Source organism: Eurosta solidaginis, chromosome 5, assembly GCF_040869045.1.
Source record: "Eurosta solidaginis isolate ZX-2024a chromosome 5, ASM4086904v1, whole genome shotgun sequence".
Classification (NCBI taxonomy): domain Eukaryota; kingdom Metazoa; phylum Arthropoda; class Insecta; order Diptera; family Tephritidae; genus Eurosta; species Eurosta solidaginis.
In genome coordinates, this window is record NC_090323.1 from 157,701,557 (window position 1) to 157,722,952 (window position 21,396).

A 21,396-nucleotide genomic window follows, 5' to 3' on the forward strand; every position below is an offset into this window, starting at 1 on the left:
TTTTTTTTTTTTTTTTTGAAATTTGAATGCAGTTTGTTTTTAAAATTATCACAGTATATAACGGTACTTATCATTTCTTATAATTATTGTCCTTCATTGAATAATCTGCTGTCAAACTGTGAGTTGTTGATGACGCGCTAAGTAGTACAATTTACAGAAGTGAAATAGCGCGTGGCTTAAAATTAAATAAAACTTTTTGGTGAAACAAAAGCTAAAATATTGTTACGAATATTAGCAACACTAAGGGGTACTGCCATCTCTAAGCCGATGCTAAGCAGTGACTGTATGCACATCAGTAATTCAATCATTATGTCTACACATATGTACGTACACGCAGCGGAGAAGCAACGCACAAACACATGTAGATATCTTATCTGAGATATGCAATTATAATTGTGGAAGTGTCGCTCACAAATACACACGCATGTGAGAGCTATACACGTACATCTGTAGTTATAATTATAGCAGATAACCAACTAGTAGATTCTAGAACAGAACCGCCTAGAAATGTCAACGAGGAAACCAAACACAATAAAAGGCAGCAACAGTAGAGGCGCGAGAATCAGTTGGATTTAAGACGCTATCTAGCGAGCAATAGCAGTATTATTTTGAAAATCAGTTTCGTTTAAGCAAGCTATAAGTTGCGAATTATAAGTGTTATTTTCAAGTAGTCTAATAAAGACCATTATTGCATTATTCAATATTGGAGTTATTTATTCAACAGTGATTCGAACTTAGCAGAAGGTTGCAAATAAGAGGATTTGCAGTAAATTCGTTACAATATTTTTTGGTTATTTAAAATCTACAAGTAACTATATTATTTTGCAAGTGTTCAAAAGTTTTTTGGTTGAGTATTTTTTACGAAATTATGAGTTTTTTAATGTGTATTATTTTTGCGCTGAAAATATATAAAACCGTGAAAAGAAAAGCCTGCCAAAAGTTTGAACCACGCTGTACCACAATAATTTTTAAATTTCTACAATAATTAGATATTATTGCATATAACTCAAATGATTCTTCATCCCCGTAGGTCCCCTTTTGATATAATGACGATCACAAAGAGGGAATTGTATGAGGTGTGGGTTGCAGAACATGGCTAAAAGCAAAAGGATAAAGACGTTTTAGACCACGTGTCTACTGTTTTAGGGAGGGACTAAATAGAGATGGGGGATTCTATGACGAATGCTGCAGTAAAGTTCGAATTTTTTTATCAAACTTTGTATGAGATGAATTCAAGTGAATTACACCAAAGTTAATTTTCTTGGAAAGGTTGCTTCATGGTTTGAAGGAGATAAGAAATTTAAATATAGGTATGTTCAATTGTGAACAAAAGAATAAGATAAGGCTATAAGAAAGTGTTTTTTTTTAGGTAAATTCTAAATTTTTGGAGGGGGGTCCAACCCTCCTCGAAAAGGAATAAATATGGATGGAATATGCAATTTGATACAGATATTTCGTACAGGCATGTACGTGGATAAAATTTACGAGAGTATAGTACACACTTTTTTTACTAACTTTGTACTATCAAATTAACTATAAAAGTTTAGAAAGTTTGTTGAATGTGATATTTATTAGAATAGCTAAAAAATTAGTACTTAATAGAATTTTTACGATCGGAACATTGAAAAATTATAACAAGCACATCGAATTACAAAATCAAAATCTGCTAAGAACAAGAAAAAAATGGAATTTTAAAACGAATGGAGGCAGATCAGGAAATTGTTACACCATTGTACTCGTTGAAGAAGATCAAAGATCAAAAATTACTAAACACGCTTTTTCCCGAACTGAGTACTATAAAATTAAGTATGAAAGTTTAGAAAGTTTGTTGAGTTTGATAATTATTAGAATCGCCAAATTTTAATACTAAATAGGAATTTTAACATCCAAAGATTAAAAAAATTTGTACAAGCATATCGAATTAAGCTTGAATTTCAAAATAAAAAATCAGCAAATATAGTTTAGTACAACAATTCAAGCTTCTATTCACACAAAAAATTACAAAAAAATCAAATCTTGGAATAAATAGAGGCGAGATCCGAAAACTATCCCACTATTGTACTCGCTGAAGATAGAATATGAATTTTAATACAAAAATTTAGTACTGACATCAACATTCAAAAATGTATGAGAATTTAGTACAAGCCTGAGTATGTTCTATCCAATTAAGTATACAAGTTTAGAAAGGTTATTAATTTCATACATATTGTAACGAATTTACTTGCAAATCCTCTTATTTGCAATCCTCTGCTAAGTTCGAATCACTAAACTGTTGAATAAATAACTCCAATTTGTAATAATGCAAAATGGCCTTTATTAAAGTACTTCACAATAACATCCAAACTGTGCAACGAATAGCTTGCTTAATAATCAAACTGATTGATAGCTCAAATGAAACTCTACTGTTCAAAATAATACTGCTATTGCTCGCTAGATAGCGTCTCAATCGAAACCTCAAATCAAACTGAATTTCAGCGCCTCTACAATTACCGCCTTTTATACTCTTTGATTTCAACCTTCGCATCTTCAAGGCGCTTCCAGAATCTACTAGTCCACCAGCTCTCAAACTTCTCAGCTGTAACTACAATTGCACAATTTTATAGTTTTTCTCATTGCATACTTATAGGAGTATCTCAGATATATGCACGTGTTTGTGCATTGACTCTCCGCTGCTCGTATACGTACATCGTACATATGTGTAGACGCAATTATTGTTTCGTTTATGTAGATTCATAGTGATTGATTTATGGATGTGAATTCACGTCACTGCTTAGCATCGGCTTAGAGACGATAGCATCGCTCAGTGCTGCTAACATTCGTTACAATATTATAAGTAGTGAAAAAGCCTCAAAATTTTTCCTGAAGGGTAGCTCAACACTTAAGTATGCGATATACTAAAAGAAATGTAGTAAATATGTTGCAAGCAAATAGCATATTCTACTTACAATAAACCTGTTGCCAATATAATCAGTAAAAACCCCAAGATAAAACGGCGACAAGTGTCATGTTTCTTGTCAAACGGCTCAGAGCGTCCACCACAAGCACCAGCACAACGACAGCAACAAAAGCATAAACTTTAAAATAAGAACAGGGGAAAACGCAGAATTTTAGTTAATACATGTCTTTGGTTCTGGGAAAAAATGTATGTTTTTATTTATGTATTTCATACCCAATCACTGGCATTGCAACAATTAGCAGTCCAACCAGTAAAACAATTAGCCATATTAACCAATAATGTTTAATTAAATCAATCCATTCATTACGTTCAACTTTCGGACCAAACTCTATATCTGTGTCCTTGACGACAATGTAACCTATGGGAAAAAGAATAAATAAAATGTAGGAATAAAATTAGTAATTTGTTTATTTTTAGCACATATTTATTTCAAGTTAATACAATGAACTTAGTTTTAAGGGGCAGAAAAATTGCAATTCAGGCTGAAAATCGCAACTGAAGCCTAAATCTAAAAAATTATATTCTGTGTGTGTGTATGTTCGTTATGGAAACGTATTTCCCACATTTCAATCATCACCAAATTTTGGTTATAGGTTCCTTCGAGCAACGGGAAGGTTTTAGGCTAAAAATAATTTCTATATATAAAAGGGGCGTGGCACCTCACATACAAATGGAATCTTTGGTACTGCATAACTTTGAAGGTATACATGCCAGAACATTGAAATTCAGTAAGGAGTTATATGAGGTCAATCCCTAACACCACCAAGAAAATGTGGTATTGGGAAAAGGGGGCGTGGCACCTCCCATACAAATGGAATATATCATACTGCATATCTCTGTATGTAGTAATGGTAGGATAATGAAAATTGGTAAGGAGATATATGACGTTAAGTCCTAACACCTCCAGTAAAATGTGGAATGGTGAAAAAAGGGGCGTGGCACCTTCCCTACAAATGGGATTTTTTAGAACTATGGCTGCCGTACAAACTTAGGTTATTGTAACACCTAAAGTTTGACTGCATTGTTGAGTTTGGCTGTTATTGCTTATGGACGTTTAGTAATCTGCCGTCGTTAAAAAAATTTGTTAGCTTCAGTCTATCTACATTAAGCTGACCACAATTTTTTGGAGAAAAAGGACAAATGTACTAAAAACATAAAAATTGCTAAGATGAGAAAAATTTTTGGCAAAAAAGGACAAATTTTCCGAATAAAAAAACACAAATTATTTTTTCATTTATTTATTTAGAAATATATAAAATACGAAAACGAGCACTGTTTTAAACAAAAACAATTCACAGTTTATATAACTAAAAACAGGTAAATAGCGACAAACGAATTTTAAAAAATTCTATGTTAGTCAATGTTGATATACATACGTACATATTTCAAGGTACTGAATATAGATTTTTCCATATTTTTGCTTTTAATGGCTAGCACAAAAAAAAAAATTTTCTTCAATAAACCATCATTATTTTTTAATAAGTTATAGAACGACATTCAATCTAAATGGGAAACGGTCAAAATTCTAAAATCAAAATTCTGAAGTCAAAATTCTAGGCCGTCAAAATTCTGGAAGTCAAAATTCTGCGTCGACAAAATTCTGGAAGTCAAAATTCCGGAATCATGGCATGGCGTAGCCGGTGTTGGATCGGCTAAGGGTTATTTTTTTAAAGTGCGGCCGAAGGCCGCCTACGCAGAAGGGTGTACTACGCAGAAGGACATCACCGTGGCGGTAGCCACGGTTATACCACACACCTGGACTTGGCATGGCGTAGCCGAGGGTTATTTTTTATAAGCGCGGCCGAAGGCCGCCTATGCAGAAAGGTGTTCTACGCAGAATTACTGTGCATGGCGCAGCCGGTGTTGGATCAGCTTTTTCCAGAATATGAATATTAACCTCCATAATATTGATTTCCGGTGTTTCGACTTCCGGAATTATGAATGCAGAATTTCCAAAAAGGCAGAATTTTGACTTCCCGAATTATGAATGCAGAAATTCCAAAAAAGCAGAATTTTGACCCCAACCCAATCTAAATCAATATTACATTTAACAATTATCATTGCTGCTAAAGTCTTCACATCAAGTCTTGACTTTTCACTAGTCCATATATCATTAGATATTGAAAATACTCTTTCAACATTTGCGTTTGTGCCCGGTAAACATAGAGCGACAATTTTGTCAAAAAGGAGGACAAAAGTGGACAAGAATTTTTAGGAGGACAAGCTGCATTTTCGGAGGACAATCCTCCTAAAAGGAGGACGTCTGGGCAGCTTAAGAATCTACATCATCCATAATAATAAAAATTCTATGTTTGCCTATGGAAACGTATTTCCTACATTTCAACCATCACCAAATTTTGGCTATATGTTCCTTCGATCAAGACGAAGGTTTCTCATATTTCAGAATTAAGAATTTTAAATAATTTTTTTTTTTTGGCTATTCGAACGAGCAATCTTAGCTCCAAAAAATGATAATGTTAATAAAATCAATTGTTTTTGTTCTTATCGGCCTATTGATAAATGATTCAAGGTTCGATTCGAGCTCAAGGCCAGAACAATAATTTTTTTCTAATGATAATTATTGTTATTTTTTAATTTTTCTAAATTTGAAAAATTGTATTTTGTTTTTGGAATAGTAAGTAGAAAATTTTTCAGACAACCTGCCATAGCTGCGCAGATAGATCCATTTCGAAGGGTGCTAAATATAGTTGGTAAAAGGAATAGAAGTAGCAAATTTGCCAGTCAAACAAACCACCGCTGTATAGCTAAATGGTTAGCGCAGCGTGCCTAAAGCGTTCTGATGATGAAGGCTTAGCACCCTTCGAAATGGATCTATCTGCGCAGCTATGGCAGGTTGTCTGAAAAATTTTCTACTTAATATTCCAAAAACAAAATACAATTTTTCAAATTTAGAAAAATTAAAAAATAACAATAATTATCATTAGAAAAAAATTATTGTTCTGGCCTTGAACTCGAATCGAACCTTGAATCGTTAATAAAATCAATGATCGCATTCACAACCAAATTCCTGGTGAAGTGACGAAATATAAATCTGTCAATCGATTTACATATGAAGATCAAATTGTGAGTTATCCAATTGAATTTCTAAACTCTTTAGAACCACCTGGAATGCCTGCGCATATATTAAGTTTGAAAATTGTCTCACCAATCATGCTTCTTCCGAATTTAGACCCACCAAAATTTTGCAATGGAACCAGACTTTTCGTTACGAAATTAATGCCGAATGTAATCGAAGCAACAATCAACAGCGGTAAAAGCAAAGGTGAAGATGTGCTCATACCACGGATCCCAATAATTCCTACAGATTTGACATTCAATTTTAAGCTCTTACAGTTTCCTGTACGCCTCGCTTTTGCAATTACAATCAACAAAGCACAAGGACAAGTGCTTACTGTTGCAGGATTAAATTTAGAGAGTCCATGCTTTTCCCATGGCCAGCTATATGTTGCTTGCTCTAGAGTTGGAACGTCAAAAAATTTGTTTATCTTTGCACCGAACGAAAAAACCAAAAATATTGTGTACCCACTTGCATTACAATAAGATACAATAATAAACTGTTTCAAACGAAAATTTCACCAAATATGCGAACAAAATTCAATTCAATTTACAGAACAATAAACTAAATTATCAACAAACAAAACAGAAGAAATAACGCAAAATTCATTCGATCTCGGGCGTTACAACGTACGCCGGGTAAAGCTAGTAATAACAAGTAAGGAAGGCTAAGTTCGGGTGTAACCGAACATTACATACTCAGTTGAAAGCTATGGAGACAAAATAAGGGAAAATTACCAGGTAGGAAAATGAACCTAGGGTAACCCTGGAATGTGTTGTTTGTACGATATGGGTATCAAATGAAAGGTGCTAATGAATATTTTAAAAGGGCGTGGGCCTTAGTTCTATAGGTGGACGCCTTTTCGAGATATCGCCATAAAGGTGGACCAGGGGTGACTCTAGAATTTGTTTGTACGATATGGGTATCAAAAGAAAGGTGTTAATGAGTTTTTTAAAAGGGCGTTGGCCTCAGTTCTATAGGTGGACGCCTTTTCGAGATATCGCCATAAAGGTGGACCAGGGGTGACTCTAGAATTTGTTTGTACAATGTGGGTATCAAATGAAAGGTGTTAATGAGTATTTTAAAAGGGAGTGGGCCTTAGTTCTATAGGCGGACGGCTTTTCGAGATATCGCCATAAAGGTGGACCAGGGGTGACTCTAGAATTTGTTTGTACGATATGGGTATCAAATGAAAGGTGTTAATGAGTATTTTAAAAGGGAGTGGGCCTTAGTTCTATAGGTGGACGCCTTTTCGAGATATCGCCATAAAGGTGGACCAGGGGTGACTCTAGAATTTGTTTGTACGATATGGGTATCAAATGAAAGGTGTTAATGAGTATTTTAAAAGGGAGTGGGCCTTAGTTCTATAGGCGGACGGCTTTTCGAGATATCGCCATAAAAGTGGACCAGGGGTGACTCTAGAATTTGTTTGTACGATATGGGTATCAAATGAAAGGTGTTAATGAGTATTTTAAAAGGGAGTGGGCCTTAGTTCTATAGGTGGACGCCTTTTCGAGATATCGCCATAAAGGTGGACCAGGGATGACTCCAGAATTTGTTTGTACGATATGGGTATCAAAAGAAAGGTCTTAATGAGTTTTTTAAAAGGCCGTTGGCTTCAGTTTTATAGATGGACGCCTTTTCGAGATATCGCCATAAAAGTGGACCAGGGGTGACTCTAGAATTTGTTTGTACGATATGGGTATCAAATGAAAGGTGTTAATGAGTATTTTAAAAGGGAGTGGGCCTTAGTTCTATAGGCGGACGGCTTTTCGAGATATCGCCATAAAGGTGGACCAGGGGTGACTCTAGAATTTGTTTGTACGATATGGGTATCAAATAAAAGGTGTTAATGAGTATTTTAAAAGGGAGTGGGCCTTAGTTCTATAGGCGGACGGCTTTTCGAGATATCGCCATAAAGGTGGACCAGGGGTGACTCTAGAATTTTGTACGATATGGGTATCAAATGAAAGGTGTTATTGAATATTTTAAAAGGGCGTGGGCCTTAGTTCTATAGGTGGATGCCTTTTCGAGATATCGCCATAAAGGTGGACCGGGGGTGACTCTAGAATTTGTTTGTACGATATGGGTATCAAAGGAAAGGTGTTAATGAGTTTTTTAAAAGGGCGTTGGCCTCAGTTCTATAGGTGGACGCCTTTTCGAGATATCGCCATAAAGGTGGACCAGGGGTGACTCTAGAATTTGTTTGTACGATATGGGTATCAAATGAAAGGTGTTAATGAGTATTTTAAAAGGGAGTGGGCCTTAGTTCTATAGACGGACGGCTTTTCGAGATATCGCCATAAAGGTGGAGCAGGGGTTACTCTAGAATTTGTTTGTACGATATGGGTATCAAATAAAAGGTGTTAATGAGTATTTTAAAAGGGAGTGGGCCTTAGTTTTATAGGTGGACGCCTTTTCGAGATATCGCCATAAAGGTGGACCAGGGATGACTCTAGAATGCGTTTATACAATATAGGTATCAAAGGAAAGGTGTTAATGAGTATTTTAAAAGGGAGTGGGCCTTAGTTTTATAGGTGGACGTCTTTTCGAGATATCGCCATAAAGGTGGACCAGGGATGACTCAGGAATGCGTTTATACAATATGGGTATCAAATGAAAGGTGTTAATGAGTATTTTAGAAGGGAGTGGGCCTTAGTTCTATAGACGGACGGCTTTTCGAGATATCGCCATAAAGGTGGACCATGGGTGACTCTAGAATTTGTTTGTACGATATGGGTATCAAATAAAAGGTGTTAATGAGTATTTTAAAAGGGAGTGGGCCTTAGTTTTATAGGTGGAGGCCTTTTCGAGATATCGCCATAAAGGTGGACCAGGGATGACTCTAGAATGCGTTTATACAATATGGGTATCAAACGAAAGGTGTTAATGAGTATTTTAAAAGGGAGTGGGCCTTAGTTTTATAGGTGGACGCCTTTTCGAGATATCGCCATAAACGTGGACCAGGGATGACTCTAGAATGCGTTTATACAATATGGGTATCAAATGAAAGATGTTAATGAGTATTTTAAAAGGGAGTGGGCCTTAGCTCTACAGGTGGACGCCTTTTCGGGATATCGTTATAAAGGTGGACCAGGGGTGACTCTAGAATGCGTTTGTACAATATGGGTGTCAAACGAAAGGTGTTAATGAGTGTTTTAAAAGGGAGTGGGCCTTAGTTCTATGGGTGGACGCCTTTTCGAGATATTGCCATAAAGGTGGACCAGGGGTGACTCTAGAATTTGTTTGTACGATATGGGTATCAAATGAAAAGTGTTCATGAGTATTTTAAAAGGGAGTGGGCCTTAAGTCTATGGGTGGACGCCTTTTCGAGATATCGCCATAAAGGTGGACCAGGGGTGACTCTAGAATTTGTTTGTACGATATGGGTATCAAATTAGAGGTGTTAATGAGTATTTTAAAAGGGAGTGGGCCTTAGTTTTATAGGTGGACGTCTTTTCGAGATATCGCCATAAAGGTGGACCAGAGATGACTCTAGAATGCGTTTATACAATATGGGTATCAAACGAAAGGTGTTAATGAGTATTTTAAAAGGGAGTGGGCCTTAGTAATATGGGTGGACGCCTTTTCGAAATATCGATATAAAGGTGGACCAGGGGTGACTCTAGAATTTGTTTGTACGATATGGGTATCAAATGAAAGGTGTTAATGAGTATTTTAAAAGGGAGTGGGCCTTAGTTCTATAGGTGGATGCCTTTTCGAGATATCGCCATAAAGGTGGACCAGGGGTGACTTTAGAATTTGTTTACGATATGGGTATCAAATGAAAGGTGTTAATGAGTATTTTAAAAGGGAGTGGGCCTTAGTTCTATAGGTGGACGCCTTTTCGGGATATCGTTATAAAGGTGGACCAGGGTTGACTCTAGAATGCGTTTGTACATTATGAGTATCAAACGAAAGGTGATATTGAGTATTTTAAAAGGGAGTGGGCCCCAGTTCTATATGTGGACGCCTTTTCGATATATCGCCATAAAGGTGGACCAGGGGTGACTCTATAATGTGTTTGTACAATATGGGTGTCAAATTAAAGGTATTAATAAGAATTTTAAAAGGGAGTTGTGGTAGTTGTATATGTGAAGGCGTTTTCGAGATTTCGACCAAAATGTGGACCAGGGTGACCCAGAACATCACCTGTCGGGTACCGCTAATTTTTTTATATATGTAATACCACGAACAGTATTCCTGCCATGATTCCAAGGGCTTTCGATTTCGCCCTGCATAACTTTTTCATTTTCTTCTACTTAATATGGTAGGTGTCACACCCATTTTACAAAGTTTTTTTCTAAAGTTATATTTTGCGTCAATAAACTAATGCAATTACAATGTTTCATCCCTTTTTTCGTATTCGGTATAGAATTATGGCATTTTTTTCATTTTTCGTAATTTTCTAAATCGAAAAAGTGGGCGTGGTCATAGTCGGATTGCGGTCATTTTTTATACCAACACAAAGTGTGTTCAGATAATTATGTGAACTGAGTTTAGTAAAGATATATCGATTTTTGCTCAAGTTATCGTGTTAACGGCCGAGCGGAAAGACAGACGATCTACTGTGTATAAAAACTGGGCGTGGCTTCAACCGATTTCACCCTTTTTCACAGAAAACAGTTATCATCCTAGAATCTAAGCGCCTACCAAATTTCACAAGGATTGGTAAATAATTTTTCGACTTATGGCAATAAATGTATCCTAGTCAAATCAAATGAAAAAGGGCGGAGCCACGCCCATTTTGAAATTTTCTTTTGTTTTTGTATTTTGTTGCACCATATCATTACTGGAGTTGAATGTTGACATAATTTACTTATATACTGTAAAGATATTAAATTTTTTGTAAAAATTTCACTTTAAAAAAAATTTTTGTTAAAGTGGTCGTGGTCGTTCTCCGATTTTGCTAATTTTTATTAAGCATACATATAGTAATACAAGTAACGTTCCTGCCAAATTTCATCATGATATCTTCAACGACTGCCAAATTACAGCTTGCAAAACTTCTAAATTACCTTCTTTTAAAAGTGGGCGGTGCCACGCCCATTGTCCAAAATTTTACTTATTTTCTATTCTGCTTCATAAGTTCAACCCACCTACCAAGTTTCACCGTTTTATCCGTCTTTGGTAATGAATTATCGCACTTTTTCGATTTTTCGAAATTTTCGATATCGAAAAAGTGGGCGTGGTTATAGTCCGATATCGTTCATTTTAAATAGCGATCTGAGATGAGTGCCCAGGAACCTACATACCAAATTTCGTCAAGATACCTCAAAATTTACTCAAGTTATCGTGTTAACGGACGGACGGACGGACATGGCTCAATAAAATTTTTTTTCGACACTGATGATTTTGATATATGGAAGTCTATATCTATCTCGATTCCTTTATACCTGTACAACCAACCGTTATCCAATCAAAGTTAATATACTCTGTGAGCTCTGCTCAACTGAGTATAATAATATTTATCAATCAACACCTAAGAGATTTGGTCAAAAATTGGCAGAAGTTATTCATACTAGTAAATAACTCTCAAAACTTGATAACTGTGATATGGAGTAAAAAGCCTGAAGAGGTACTTTGATACATCAAGAGCCTCCAAATACAAAATTAGGCTGAAAGGTCATGCAAAATAGATCTGCACAAAGGTCTCAGTGCCTCCAGACCTATCAATAATAATAATAGCTCTCATAACTTAATATAATATAGTGCTGGGGAAGTGCTTCAGAGAGCATCCACTTTACAAGTGAGGTATTGGAACATATAATGTGGGCTGGCATTTGAAGACTACAAAGAAGGAAAGTGGGGGTAATTTTTTCATCTGACGGAACAACTGGTATGGCCTAGAAAGTTTCATGAGGTCATCTAAATCGTTCTCGAGATGGCCGGACTAGTATCTTAATGGTGCTTGTTACCGGAACGTACCGGATGTGCATCCGGCAAAAGACCATCAACATCGATAACATTCCCCAAAACCTTCTGGGAGTGTCCTTATCGCTACAACAATATCAGCACAAAAACAAAAACGTTCCGTAGGATGAGTTAGAAGTTTAGTTGGATATGTTCTTGTTATTTCCAAAGAGTCCTCCCGCTCCAGCCTTTAATCCGATTTTGCGTTGTAATAGAACCTGAATAAAGAAAAGTAGCACCACAGGCGAAAGTTTTCAATAAGAAATCGCGCGGACAGTCATAGAGGATCTGTGTTCCTCTTTTTATCCGATTTTTAGAATGGGAGCAAAATTTAGAAAAAGTAACACCGCACCCGAAAATTTCAAATAAAAAAATTCTCTTTTCATTCGACTGACCAAAAATGTAGCGAAATCAATGAGCCATAACTGTTGTTCAACAGTTGTTAAAATTGTAATACGGGGCGTGCAAAGAAAAATACTTTGCCTTATGACCACCTGAGAAGAAAAGTGTTGACTTTATGACCATTTCGGAAGAGCAGGATGGTCATAATATTGAAATCGCTGGCATTGTACCATTTCAAGTTCGACATTGTGACCATTTCATATGGTCATAACTCCAATTGATTTTGTGGTAATTTAAAGTGGTCATAAAAGAGTTATGGCTGTTGACCTTATGCCACCCCTCCTAAATAACCATAATTACCACCAATGGGCGCTTAAGCACCTAGGAACTTTTGTGCGTAGCGTAACATGTCACACCAGTTATATCTCCTTAACAATAACTGACGACAATTGGGAGCACCAAATGAGATCGTTCACCAGTCCCTCTCAGCTCAGTGAAAGTTTTACCATACCTCTGCTTCTAAATACCGATGCCGATATGGATACTTTCTGGACCGGAGCGTCTTCATCCATGCGCATAACATGACTTATCCATCGTAACCTTTAAGCTTTTATTAGTTGCAATATGTTTATATCTGTCAGCGTCGCGTATTTGTCTGAAAATCAGGGCGCCAGAAGGCACAATAGTATATCCGAGGCATTCGTCAAGAAGTAAGATATTTCCCGCAAACTCAAACGAAACGATAAAAAATGAATTAAGCGCAAACAATGAACGAACACAGCGTCAAAAAGGGTAGATTCAGCAAACAGAACGGGGCCGCTTTCACTGTTACTGAAGTATCGGCCAGGCACACTACATAGAAGCGAGATGGGCAGAGATCAACTCCAAATTGTCCCTGTCAATACGAGGAGCAATAGTAGAAGGCAAATTTCTGGCTGTTTGCAACTCTGGGGAAGAAAGCCTATCTGAAATGGTTATTGAGTACAAAATGAAGAAGCAAAAACCCTAGTTCTCTTCTTCAACAATGAGGAGTTTTGCAGTGACTGCAGAGTAATAAGATGCGAGGCCGGATCTCAAGAGAATTTTCCAATATAGGGCCATATTTCATGAAGACATAAGATGCAGAACCCAGGTCCTCCGGTGTGAAAGACTGGGCAGTTCTCAAGGAATATATCCAGGGAATTAACCAGCCGGTGCTATTGCAATTAATCCGTGGAAGACATAAGCGCAGGGGAAAAACTAAGGTTCGGTATCAGAGGCGATAAAACTAAAAATTAGCATGGTACGGACAAAGTCCCTACGGTTGTTCTACCGACTGCAATGAACTACGAAGTTTGGAAGGAGGTCACTAGCAAGAACTATCTCATTAACAGACCGTACCAGTGCTAGTTCTGTGCAGTGCTTTCAACTGATACTTCTATTCTAATTGTGATGTCCTACGAAATGGCAATCGTACACCTTTGCAAAGCTTTTGAACGCGTTCTTAACTTGTGCAGTCGTATTGAACGCTGATGTACAAGTGTGGCTACCAACTATCCCGCTCTGCTCTCCGATTAGCGCCAGTTCGTTACCAGTTAAACAGTAGAAAAACAGGACAAAAACAAGTGTGGGCTTCGTCAGAAGTCGGGCAGTCTCACATACGAGTTACCCCTTTGTCCGGCACATCATGCGTATCTGCGGCAAAAATCCACAGACTGCGCTACATGAAGTACTGCGAATAGAAGTTCCTTCTGCAGCTTTCTGGGGAACAGGCAGGATGGGAGTAAACGAACCAATTAGGAGGTGGATGTCGTACATCTACTACTGTCCCAGATGTGGACGATATAGACGTATGGGCAGAAGAGATCTGGCTTAACCCCAAAATGACTGCATGTTTCCCAATACCCGTACTATTTTAAATATAGTGACGAATACTAGTATCACTAAGTAATATTACCATCACTATGCCGATAATAAGCATTATGTACGTAAACAAATCAATCATCATCTACACACATACATACAAGGCAACGGCGAATTACTCATAAAAACATGTAATCATCAGCCGAAGTAGTACTCACATATACACACGCATATGCCTATGCGAGAGACTATAAACTACAAACATACATGTATATAGCTAATAACCAAGTAAGAGATACAATTGTTCTGGAATACAGTTTCGAGAAATGACTAGACCTTAGGAGTAATGGATGAAGGAGAAAACTGAGAGTATAAAAGCAGAGTAAGCTTAGTAGTCAGTAATCAGTTTTGATTTAAGCACGCTATTGGTTGTGAAGTATAAGTGAAGTACTTTCACAGTAGTCTAATAAAGACCATTTTGCATTATTGAATATTGGAGTTATTTATTCAACAGTTTAGCGATTCGAACGTTGACAGAAGGTGTAAAATAAGCGGAGTTTCCCAAAATTCGTTACAATATTTTGGAGCTAGTATTACGACAAATATGATTCAAAATGTATTACGTATATAACTCACCTTCGGGCAGTGGATGTTCACCAGTGAAAAACCATATAACTTTATGTGTAATATCGTATAACGGTTGCATGCCACGCGCATTATAAGCTGTTGAGCTAACGTACGTGACATTTTTAGTCCATTCTGAATACTTTGTAGGCTTAAGATTTAATTCATTACCCAAATCGAAGGCTTGCGATTCGCTAACAAAGAAAATGCTTAGCATTAAAACGGCAAAAAGCATGCTCCACAAGCAGGAGATATGGCAACGTAGGTGATTTTTTGAATTATGGCGCTGTACTGTATTTTTTTCCATTGTTGTTATATTCATAGATTCGACATAAATCGAATTTCCAGTTGTTGTGTTTTGCTGCATTTTAATGTGTTTTTAAGATACTTTTGAAGTTACAAAGCGACGCTTTCTCCCAATTTATCTAAAACATGAATACTTTTATTTTTTGCCTTTCTTTTTTTAATTTTATTTTTAGTCAATATTTTTTTAATTCTCCAACACTGCTTCCGCTGCTGTCAATGACATCCGCGTTTTTATTTTTCAATTAATTTTATCTCCTCAGCTTTAAAGTGCAAAGCTATGCAGTTGCCTGCGTGCGTAGATAAATTAGTATGTAAGTCAGTAGATGAATAAGTCAATGACGGATTGATGTGATAGTTTATGTTGCTGTAGATTTGGCACACGGAGAAATGATGCGCTCCGTACTGACTTGCAGCAACGCCTCAGCAATTAACTACAAATTGAATGTACTGCAAAGAGAGTTAAATGTGCAGAAAAATATTTATTAGAGATGTGCGGGACTAATAGGTTCAACGAATTGTTATTCATATTTTTAAAATTTGGGTAACATTTTTAAAGTTTTTTTCAAATTCATTTAAACATTATTTTAATTTTTTGCAATCGAATTTTATTGCAATCAATTCTACATAAAAATTTAATATACAATCGGTCTAATGTAAATGATTGCAATCACGCCAGTGGAAACGAAAGTAGTTATCAAATCGCCAGCAAACGATGATTCGAGATTTTTTTTTTTTTTGAAAAATCATCAACAGCAGTCATTTTTAATTGCAATCAATGGTTTTAAATTTATCAGATTCGAGATTGTAATTTGCAAATCATTCAAAAGTAAATGATTGCAATCACATATTGACTACAATGAACACTTTCGAATGTTGTTCAATAGCGTTTGAATTCGTCTCAAAATTGATGTATATTGGAACGATTTAACGTCATCCATTGTCAAATTTGGTTTGGAGATAAATCGGTTTCGGCGTTGTGCCATCTTTAGTGTAACTTTGCGTTGGCACAACGCCTAGACCTGCTTGTCTCCAAACCAAATTTTAATTGTTTTAATATGTATAAATTATCCCCCTGGTCGCAAAATCAGTAAAATAAAATCTCAGAATCTTTGCATTGATTGCATTCCAATTAAGTGCAAATGAATGTGCTTACAATCAAATCGAATGCAATCAATAATTCCAGGCTGTAATGTAAGCTCCGCCTGAAATCTCTTTGGAGGTTACCGCGCCTTATATTTATTTTATTTTTTTTAATCCTTATTTGGCAATGAAAACTCATTGCACCCGATGGCTGCACTCTGATTTGTGATTTTTGTAATAATGATAAACGCTACATATTTATTGGTAATCATATTTTCGGCGCAATTGGTAATTACTAATTCAAAATTAAAGTTGAAACCGGAGTAACAGTAATTGATTGTTTTGCTTAAATTTAATTGAATAATTGTTATTGTGATCAAAATGATTGCAAATGAAGTGAAATTAACTTTTCTATAATCGATGATTGTTGATTGCATATTTTCGCAATCATAATAAAATCGATCAAATTTGATTGCAATCCAATTACACAATGGTGCAATCATTGATTGCAAGGTAAATAAAATCAAGAAATATTAAATGATAAGGTTTTTGCTTAACTTGATTGTTGCGGAGAATGTTGAGTTTGTAAAATACAAATAATTGAGTATTCTAGTTTCGTTCAATTGGTACGTCCGATTAATTGACTAAAAGTGCATCCCTAACATTTTTATTAATTAAGTTTATCAAATGATGGAATAATGATAAACGATATTTATAGAGTTGTAGAATAATTGCTAACATATGTACGTGTGTACATATATTTGTCGTCTGATAAGCAAGCACTTCCAAGTGATGATGTAGACATGTCTTTGGAGTGTCTCTTCAAATATAATTATAATATAAATAGCAAAAAAAACCCCAACAAATACACACAAACACTCATAAAAACATAAAACGAAACAAAGGAAATTTATTTGTTTACTAATGACTTTTAAACGGAAATCATATGCGACGATATTTAATAAGAAAATATGAGTTGGACTTTTTCAATGAAAAATTCAATAATATAATGGGACGCGGTCGTGGTCGCGCTTCTCGATAAGCAGCTGAAGTTGTGCTCCCATTTTCAATCCTAACACTTTCATTATCGTTCGTGTGCTCTGAGAAACGTGAGATAAAGGCGGGACGACTTAGCGTAAAGACTGGAAAGCGATCAATTATAGATGTCGGCATACGACGAAACAATGACACAATGCGACAAAGAATTCCTACACGAGCTTAGATTATGCATAGCAGCATACAAGTTTTTAAAAATGCTTTCAATCGTCGAACAACAATAAAATAAAAATTAAAACAAATAAGGAGGGCTAAGTTCGGGCGTAACCGAACATTACATACTCAGCTGCCAAATTACAGCTTGCGAAACTTTTAAAATATCTTCTTTTAATGGTGGGCGGTGCCAAGCCCACTGTCCAAAATTTTACAAATTTTCTATTCTGCGTCATAAGGTCAATCGACCTACCAAGTTTCATTGTTTTATCCGTCTTTGGTAATGAATTATCGCATTTTCTCGGGTTTTTCGAAATTTTCGATATCGGAAAAGTGGGCGTGGTTATAGTCCGATTTCGTTCATTTTAAATAGTCATCTGAGATGAGTGCCCAGGAACTTACATACCAAATGTCATTAAGATACCTCAAAATTTACTCAAGTTATAGTGTTCACGGACAGACGGACGGACGGACAGACATGGCTAAATGAATTTCTTTTTTCGCCCAAATCATTTTGATATATAGAAGTCTATATCTATCTCGATTAGTTTATGCCGTTACGGGGTACCGTTATGCGAACAAAATTAATATAATCTGTGAGCTCTGCTCAGCTGAGTATAATAAACCTTATTAGGAGTATTTTTCTAAACATGAAAACTCTTTTTAATAGAATTAAATAAAATAAAATATGCACACCTGAGCAGTGTTGCCAGGTGTTGAAAAAAAAGAGGCTGGATTGGCAAAAAAAAAAAGGTTAGAAAAGGCTAAATTAAGAAAAAAAAGAAGCTAAAAAAGGCCAGAAATTTTTTTGGTAAATTCATTAAGTTTTTTTTATATTTTAGTTTAGACATTTGTAAATAAAAACTTATAAACACAACTTAAACATAACTTCTTCTTCCAAAACATATCAGGCACATTTTCGTTGACTAGCACATGGAATTACTTTAAATGATTGCATATGTGTATATACATAAAAAAAAATATTACAAACTAATTATTTATATAAAGGGGTTGGTGTCGAAATTCTGTATGTACAAAATTCTAACAACAAAATTCTGCTTTTTAAAATTCTGCTTTTTTAAAATTTTACTTTCTAAAATTCTGCTTTCAAAATTCTGTATTACAAAATTTTGTATTAAAATATAATGTTAACAATGTTAAAAGAGGTCATGCGCCATGCACAGTAATTCTGCGTAGAACACCTTTCTGCATAGGCGGCCTTCGGCCGCGCTTATAAAAAATAACCCTGGGCTACGCCATGTCAAGTCCGGGTGTGTGGTATAACCGTGGCTACCGCCACGGTGATGTCCTTCTGCGTAGTACACACAGAATAATGACACACTCCCTTTTGTTACTTCTTGTATGACGAAAATCACAAAACTTGAATAAAGCAGAATTTTTCGCATTAAACATGCAGAATTTTGAAAAAGCAGAATTTTAAAAAGCAGAATTTTAAAAAAAAGCAGAATTTTGTTCAAGCAGAATTTTGTTCAAGCAGAATTTTTTTGCAATTTACATAATTTTGTCATCCAGAATTTTGTAATGCAGAATAATGACACGCTCCCATACAAAATATTCCCCGGCGTTGCTTATGTACAAGGTGTTCTAAGGAACTATTGAAATAATTTTATTTTAGAAATTATTAAAAAAAAACATTCGGAGTAAAAAATGCTATAAAAAAGTCACGAAGCTAAACCCAAAATTTCGAGGCTAAAGGCAAAAAAAACGCTAAATCTAGCCTCGAAAAGGCTAACCTGGCAACACTGCACCTGAGGGTAAAAATAAAGCAACAAAAGTTATACGGAAATATTTTCTGTTTTTTCCATATTGTCATTTATATTACCTCGGAATTTTTTTTGAAAAAGTTCGAAAGTTTGAAGTTTTCAAACGTTTTCATAAAAACTAACTATTTCCTTTTTTTATTAAAGCAGCTTTAGTGAATTGAGTTAAACTAAATTCGAGAATATTTTCGAAAAAATTAGAAACATTAAAACTTATATGAAACTCAACAATTTAAAACATAATATTTTAGTGAATTTAATAACGAAAACTATGTTAATCAACTTCAAAATGTTTCAGAAAATATTCGAAATCTCGAAATTTTTACAAATATCCATCAAAACTTAATATTAATGCAAATAATTTTAAAATTAAATAAAAACAAGTAAGGAAGGCTAAGGTCGGGTGTAACCGAACATTACATACTCAGTTGAGAGCTATGGAGACAAAATAAGGGAAAATCACCATGTAGGAAAATGAACCTAGGGTAACCCTGGAATGTGACTGTATGACATGTGTATCAAATGGAAGGTATTAAAGAGTATTTTAAGAGGGAGTGGGCCATAGTTCTATAGGTGGACGCCATTTAGGGATATCGCCATAAAGGTGGACCAGGGCTGACTCCAGAATTTGTTTGTACGATATGGGTATCAAATGAAAGGTGTTAATGAGTATTTTAAAAGGGAGTGGGCCTTAGTTCTATAGGTGGACGCCTTTTCGAGATATCGCCAAAAAGGTGGAACTCTAGAATTTGTTTGTACGATATGGGTATCAAATGAAACGTGTTAATGAGCTTTTTAAAAGAGCGTGGGCCTTAGTTCTAAAGGTGGACGCCTTTTCGAGATATCGCCATAAAGGTGGCCCAGACCTGACTCCAGAATTTGTTTGTACGATATGGGTATCAAATGAAAGGTGTTAATGAGTATTTTAAAAGGGAGTGGGCCTTAGTGCTATAGGTGGACGCCTTTTCGGGATATCGTTATAAAGGTGGATCAGGGTTGACTCTAGAATGCGTTTGTACAATATGGGTATCAAATGAAAGGTGTTAATGAGTATTTTATAAGGGCGTGGGCCTAAGTTCTATAGGTGGACGCCTTTTCGAGATATCGCCATAAAGGTGGACCAGGAATGACTCTAGAATTTGTTTGTACTATATGGGTATCATATGAAAGGTGTTAAAGAGTTTTTTAAAAGGGCGTGGGCCTTAGTTCTAAAGGTGGACGCCTTTTCGAGATATCGCGATAAAGGTGGACCAGGGGTGACTGTAGAATTTGTTTGTACGATATGGGTATCAAATGAAAGGTGTTAATGAATATTTTAAAAGGGAGTGGGCGTTAGTTCTATAGGTGGACGCCTTTTCGAGATATCACCATAAAGGTGGACCAAGGGTGACTCTAGAATGCGTTTGTACAATATGGGTATCAAACGAAAGGTGTTAATGAGAATTTTAAAAGGGGGTGGGCCTTAGTTCTATGGGTGGACGCCTTTTCGAGATATCGCCATAAAGGTGGACCAGGGGTGACTCTAGAATTTGTTTGTACGATATGGGTATCAAATGAAAGGTGTTAATGAGTTTTTTAAAAGGGTGTGATCCTTAGTTCTAAAGGTGGACGCCTTTTCCAGATATCGCCTTAAGGGTGTACCAGGGGTGGCTGTAGAATTTGTTTGTACGATATGGGTATCAAATGAAAGGTGTTAATGAGTATTTTAAAAGGGAGTGGGCCTTAGTTCTATAGGTTTACGCCTTTTCGAGATATCGCCATAAAGGTGGACCAGGGGTGACTCTATAATGTGTTTGTACGATATGGGTATCAAATTAAAGGTATTAATGAGGGTTTTAAAAGGGAGTGGTGGTAGTTGTATATGTGAAGGCGGTTTCGAGATATCGACCAAAATGTGGACCAGGGTGACCCAGACCATCATCATTCCAAGGGCTTTTGATTTCGCCCTGCAGAACTTTTTCATTTTCTTCTACTTAATATGGTAGGTGTCACACCCATTTTACAAAGTTTTTTTCTAAAGTTATATTTTGCGTCAATAAGCCAATCCAATTTACATGTTTCATCCCTTTTTTCGTATTTGGTATAGAATTATGGTATTTTTTTAATTTTTCGTAATTTTCGATATCGAAAAAGTGGGCGGATTTCGGCCATTTTTTATACCACTACAAAGTGAGTTCAGATAATTACGTGAACTGAGTTTAGTAAAGATATATGGAATTTTGCTCAAGTTAACGCGTTAACGGCCGAGCGGAAGGACAGACGGTCGA

General features: G+C 36.0%; 1 protein-coding gene across 11 annotated transcripts in view; it reads right to left on the reverse strand.

The window, feature by feature from the left end:
• The window catches only part of LOC137254516 (prominin-like protein), a 94,756-nt gene that overhangs the window by 35,207 nt on the left and 38,153 nt on the right, over positions 1-21,396 (reverse strand). For all 11 annotated transcript variants that reach the window (XR_010954016.1, XM_067792237.1, XM_067792234.1 and 8 more), the window contains 3 exons: positions 14,766-15,506; positions 3,170-3,314; positions 2,946-3,074 (listed from right to left, as the gene is read on the reverse strand). Coding sequence is in view for 10 of the 11 variants with exons in the window: in XM_067792237.1 (XP_067648338.1) it covers positions 2,946-3,074; positions 3,170-3,314; positions 14,766-15,120 (629 nt within the window). In the remaining variant the exon portion in view is untranslated. The remainder of the gene's footprint in view (positions 1-2,945; positions 3,075-3,169; positions 3,315-14,765; positions 15,507-21,396) is intronic.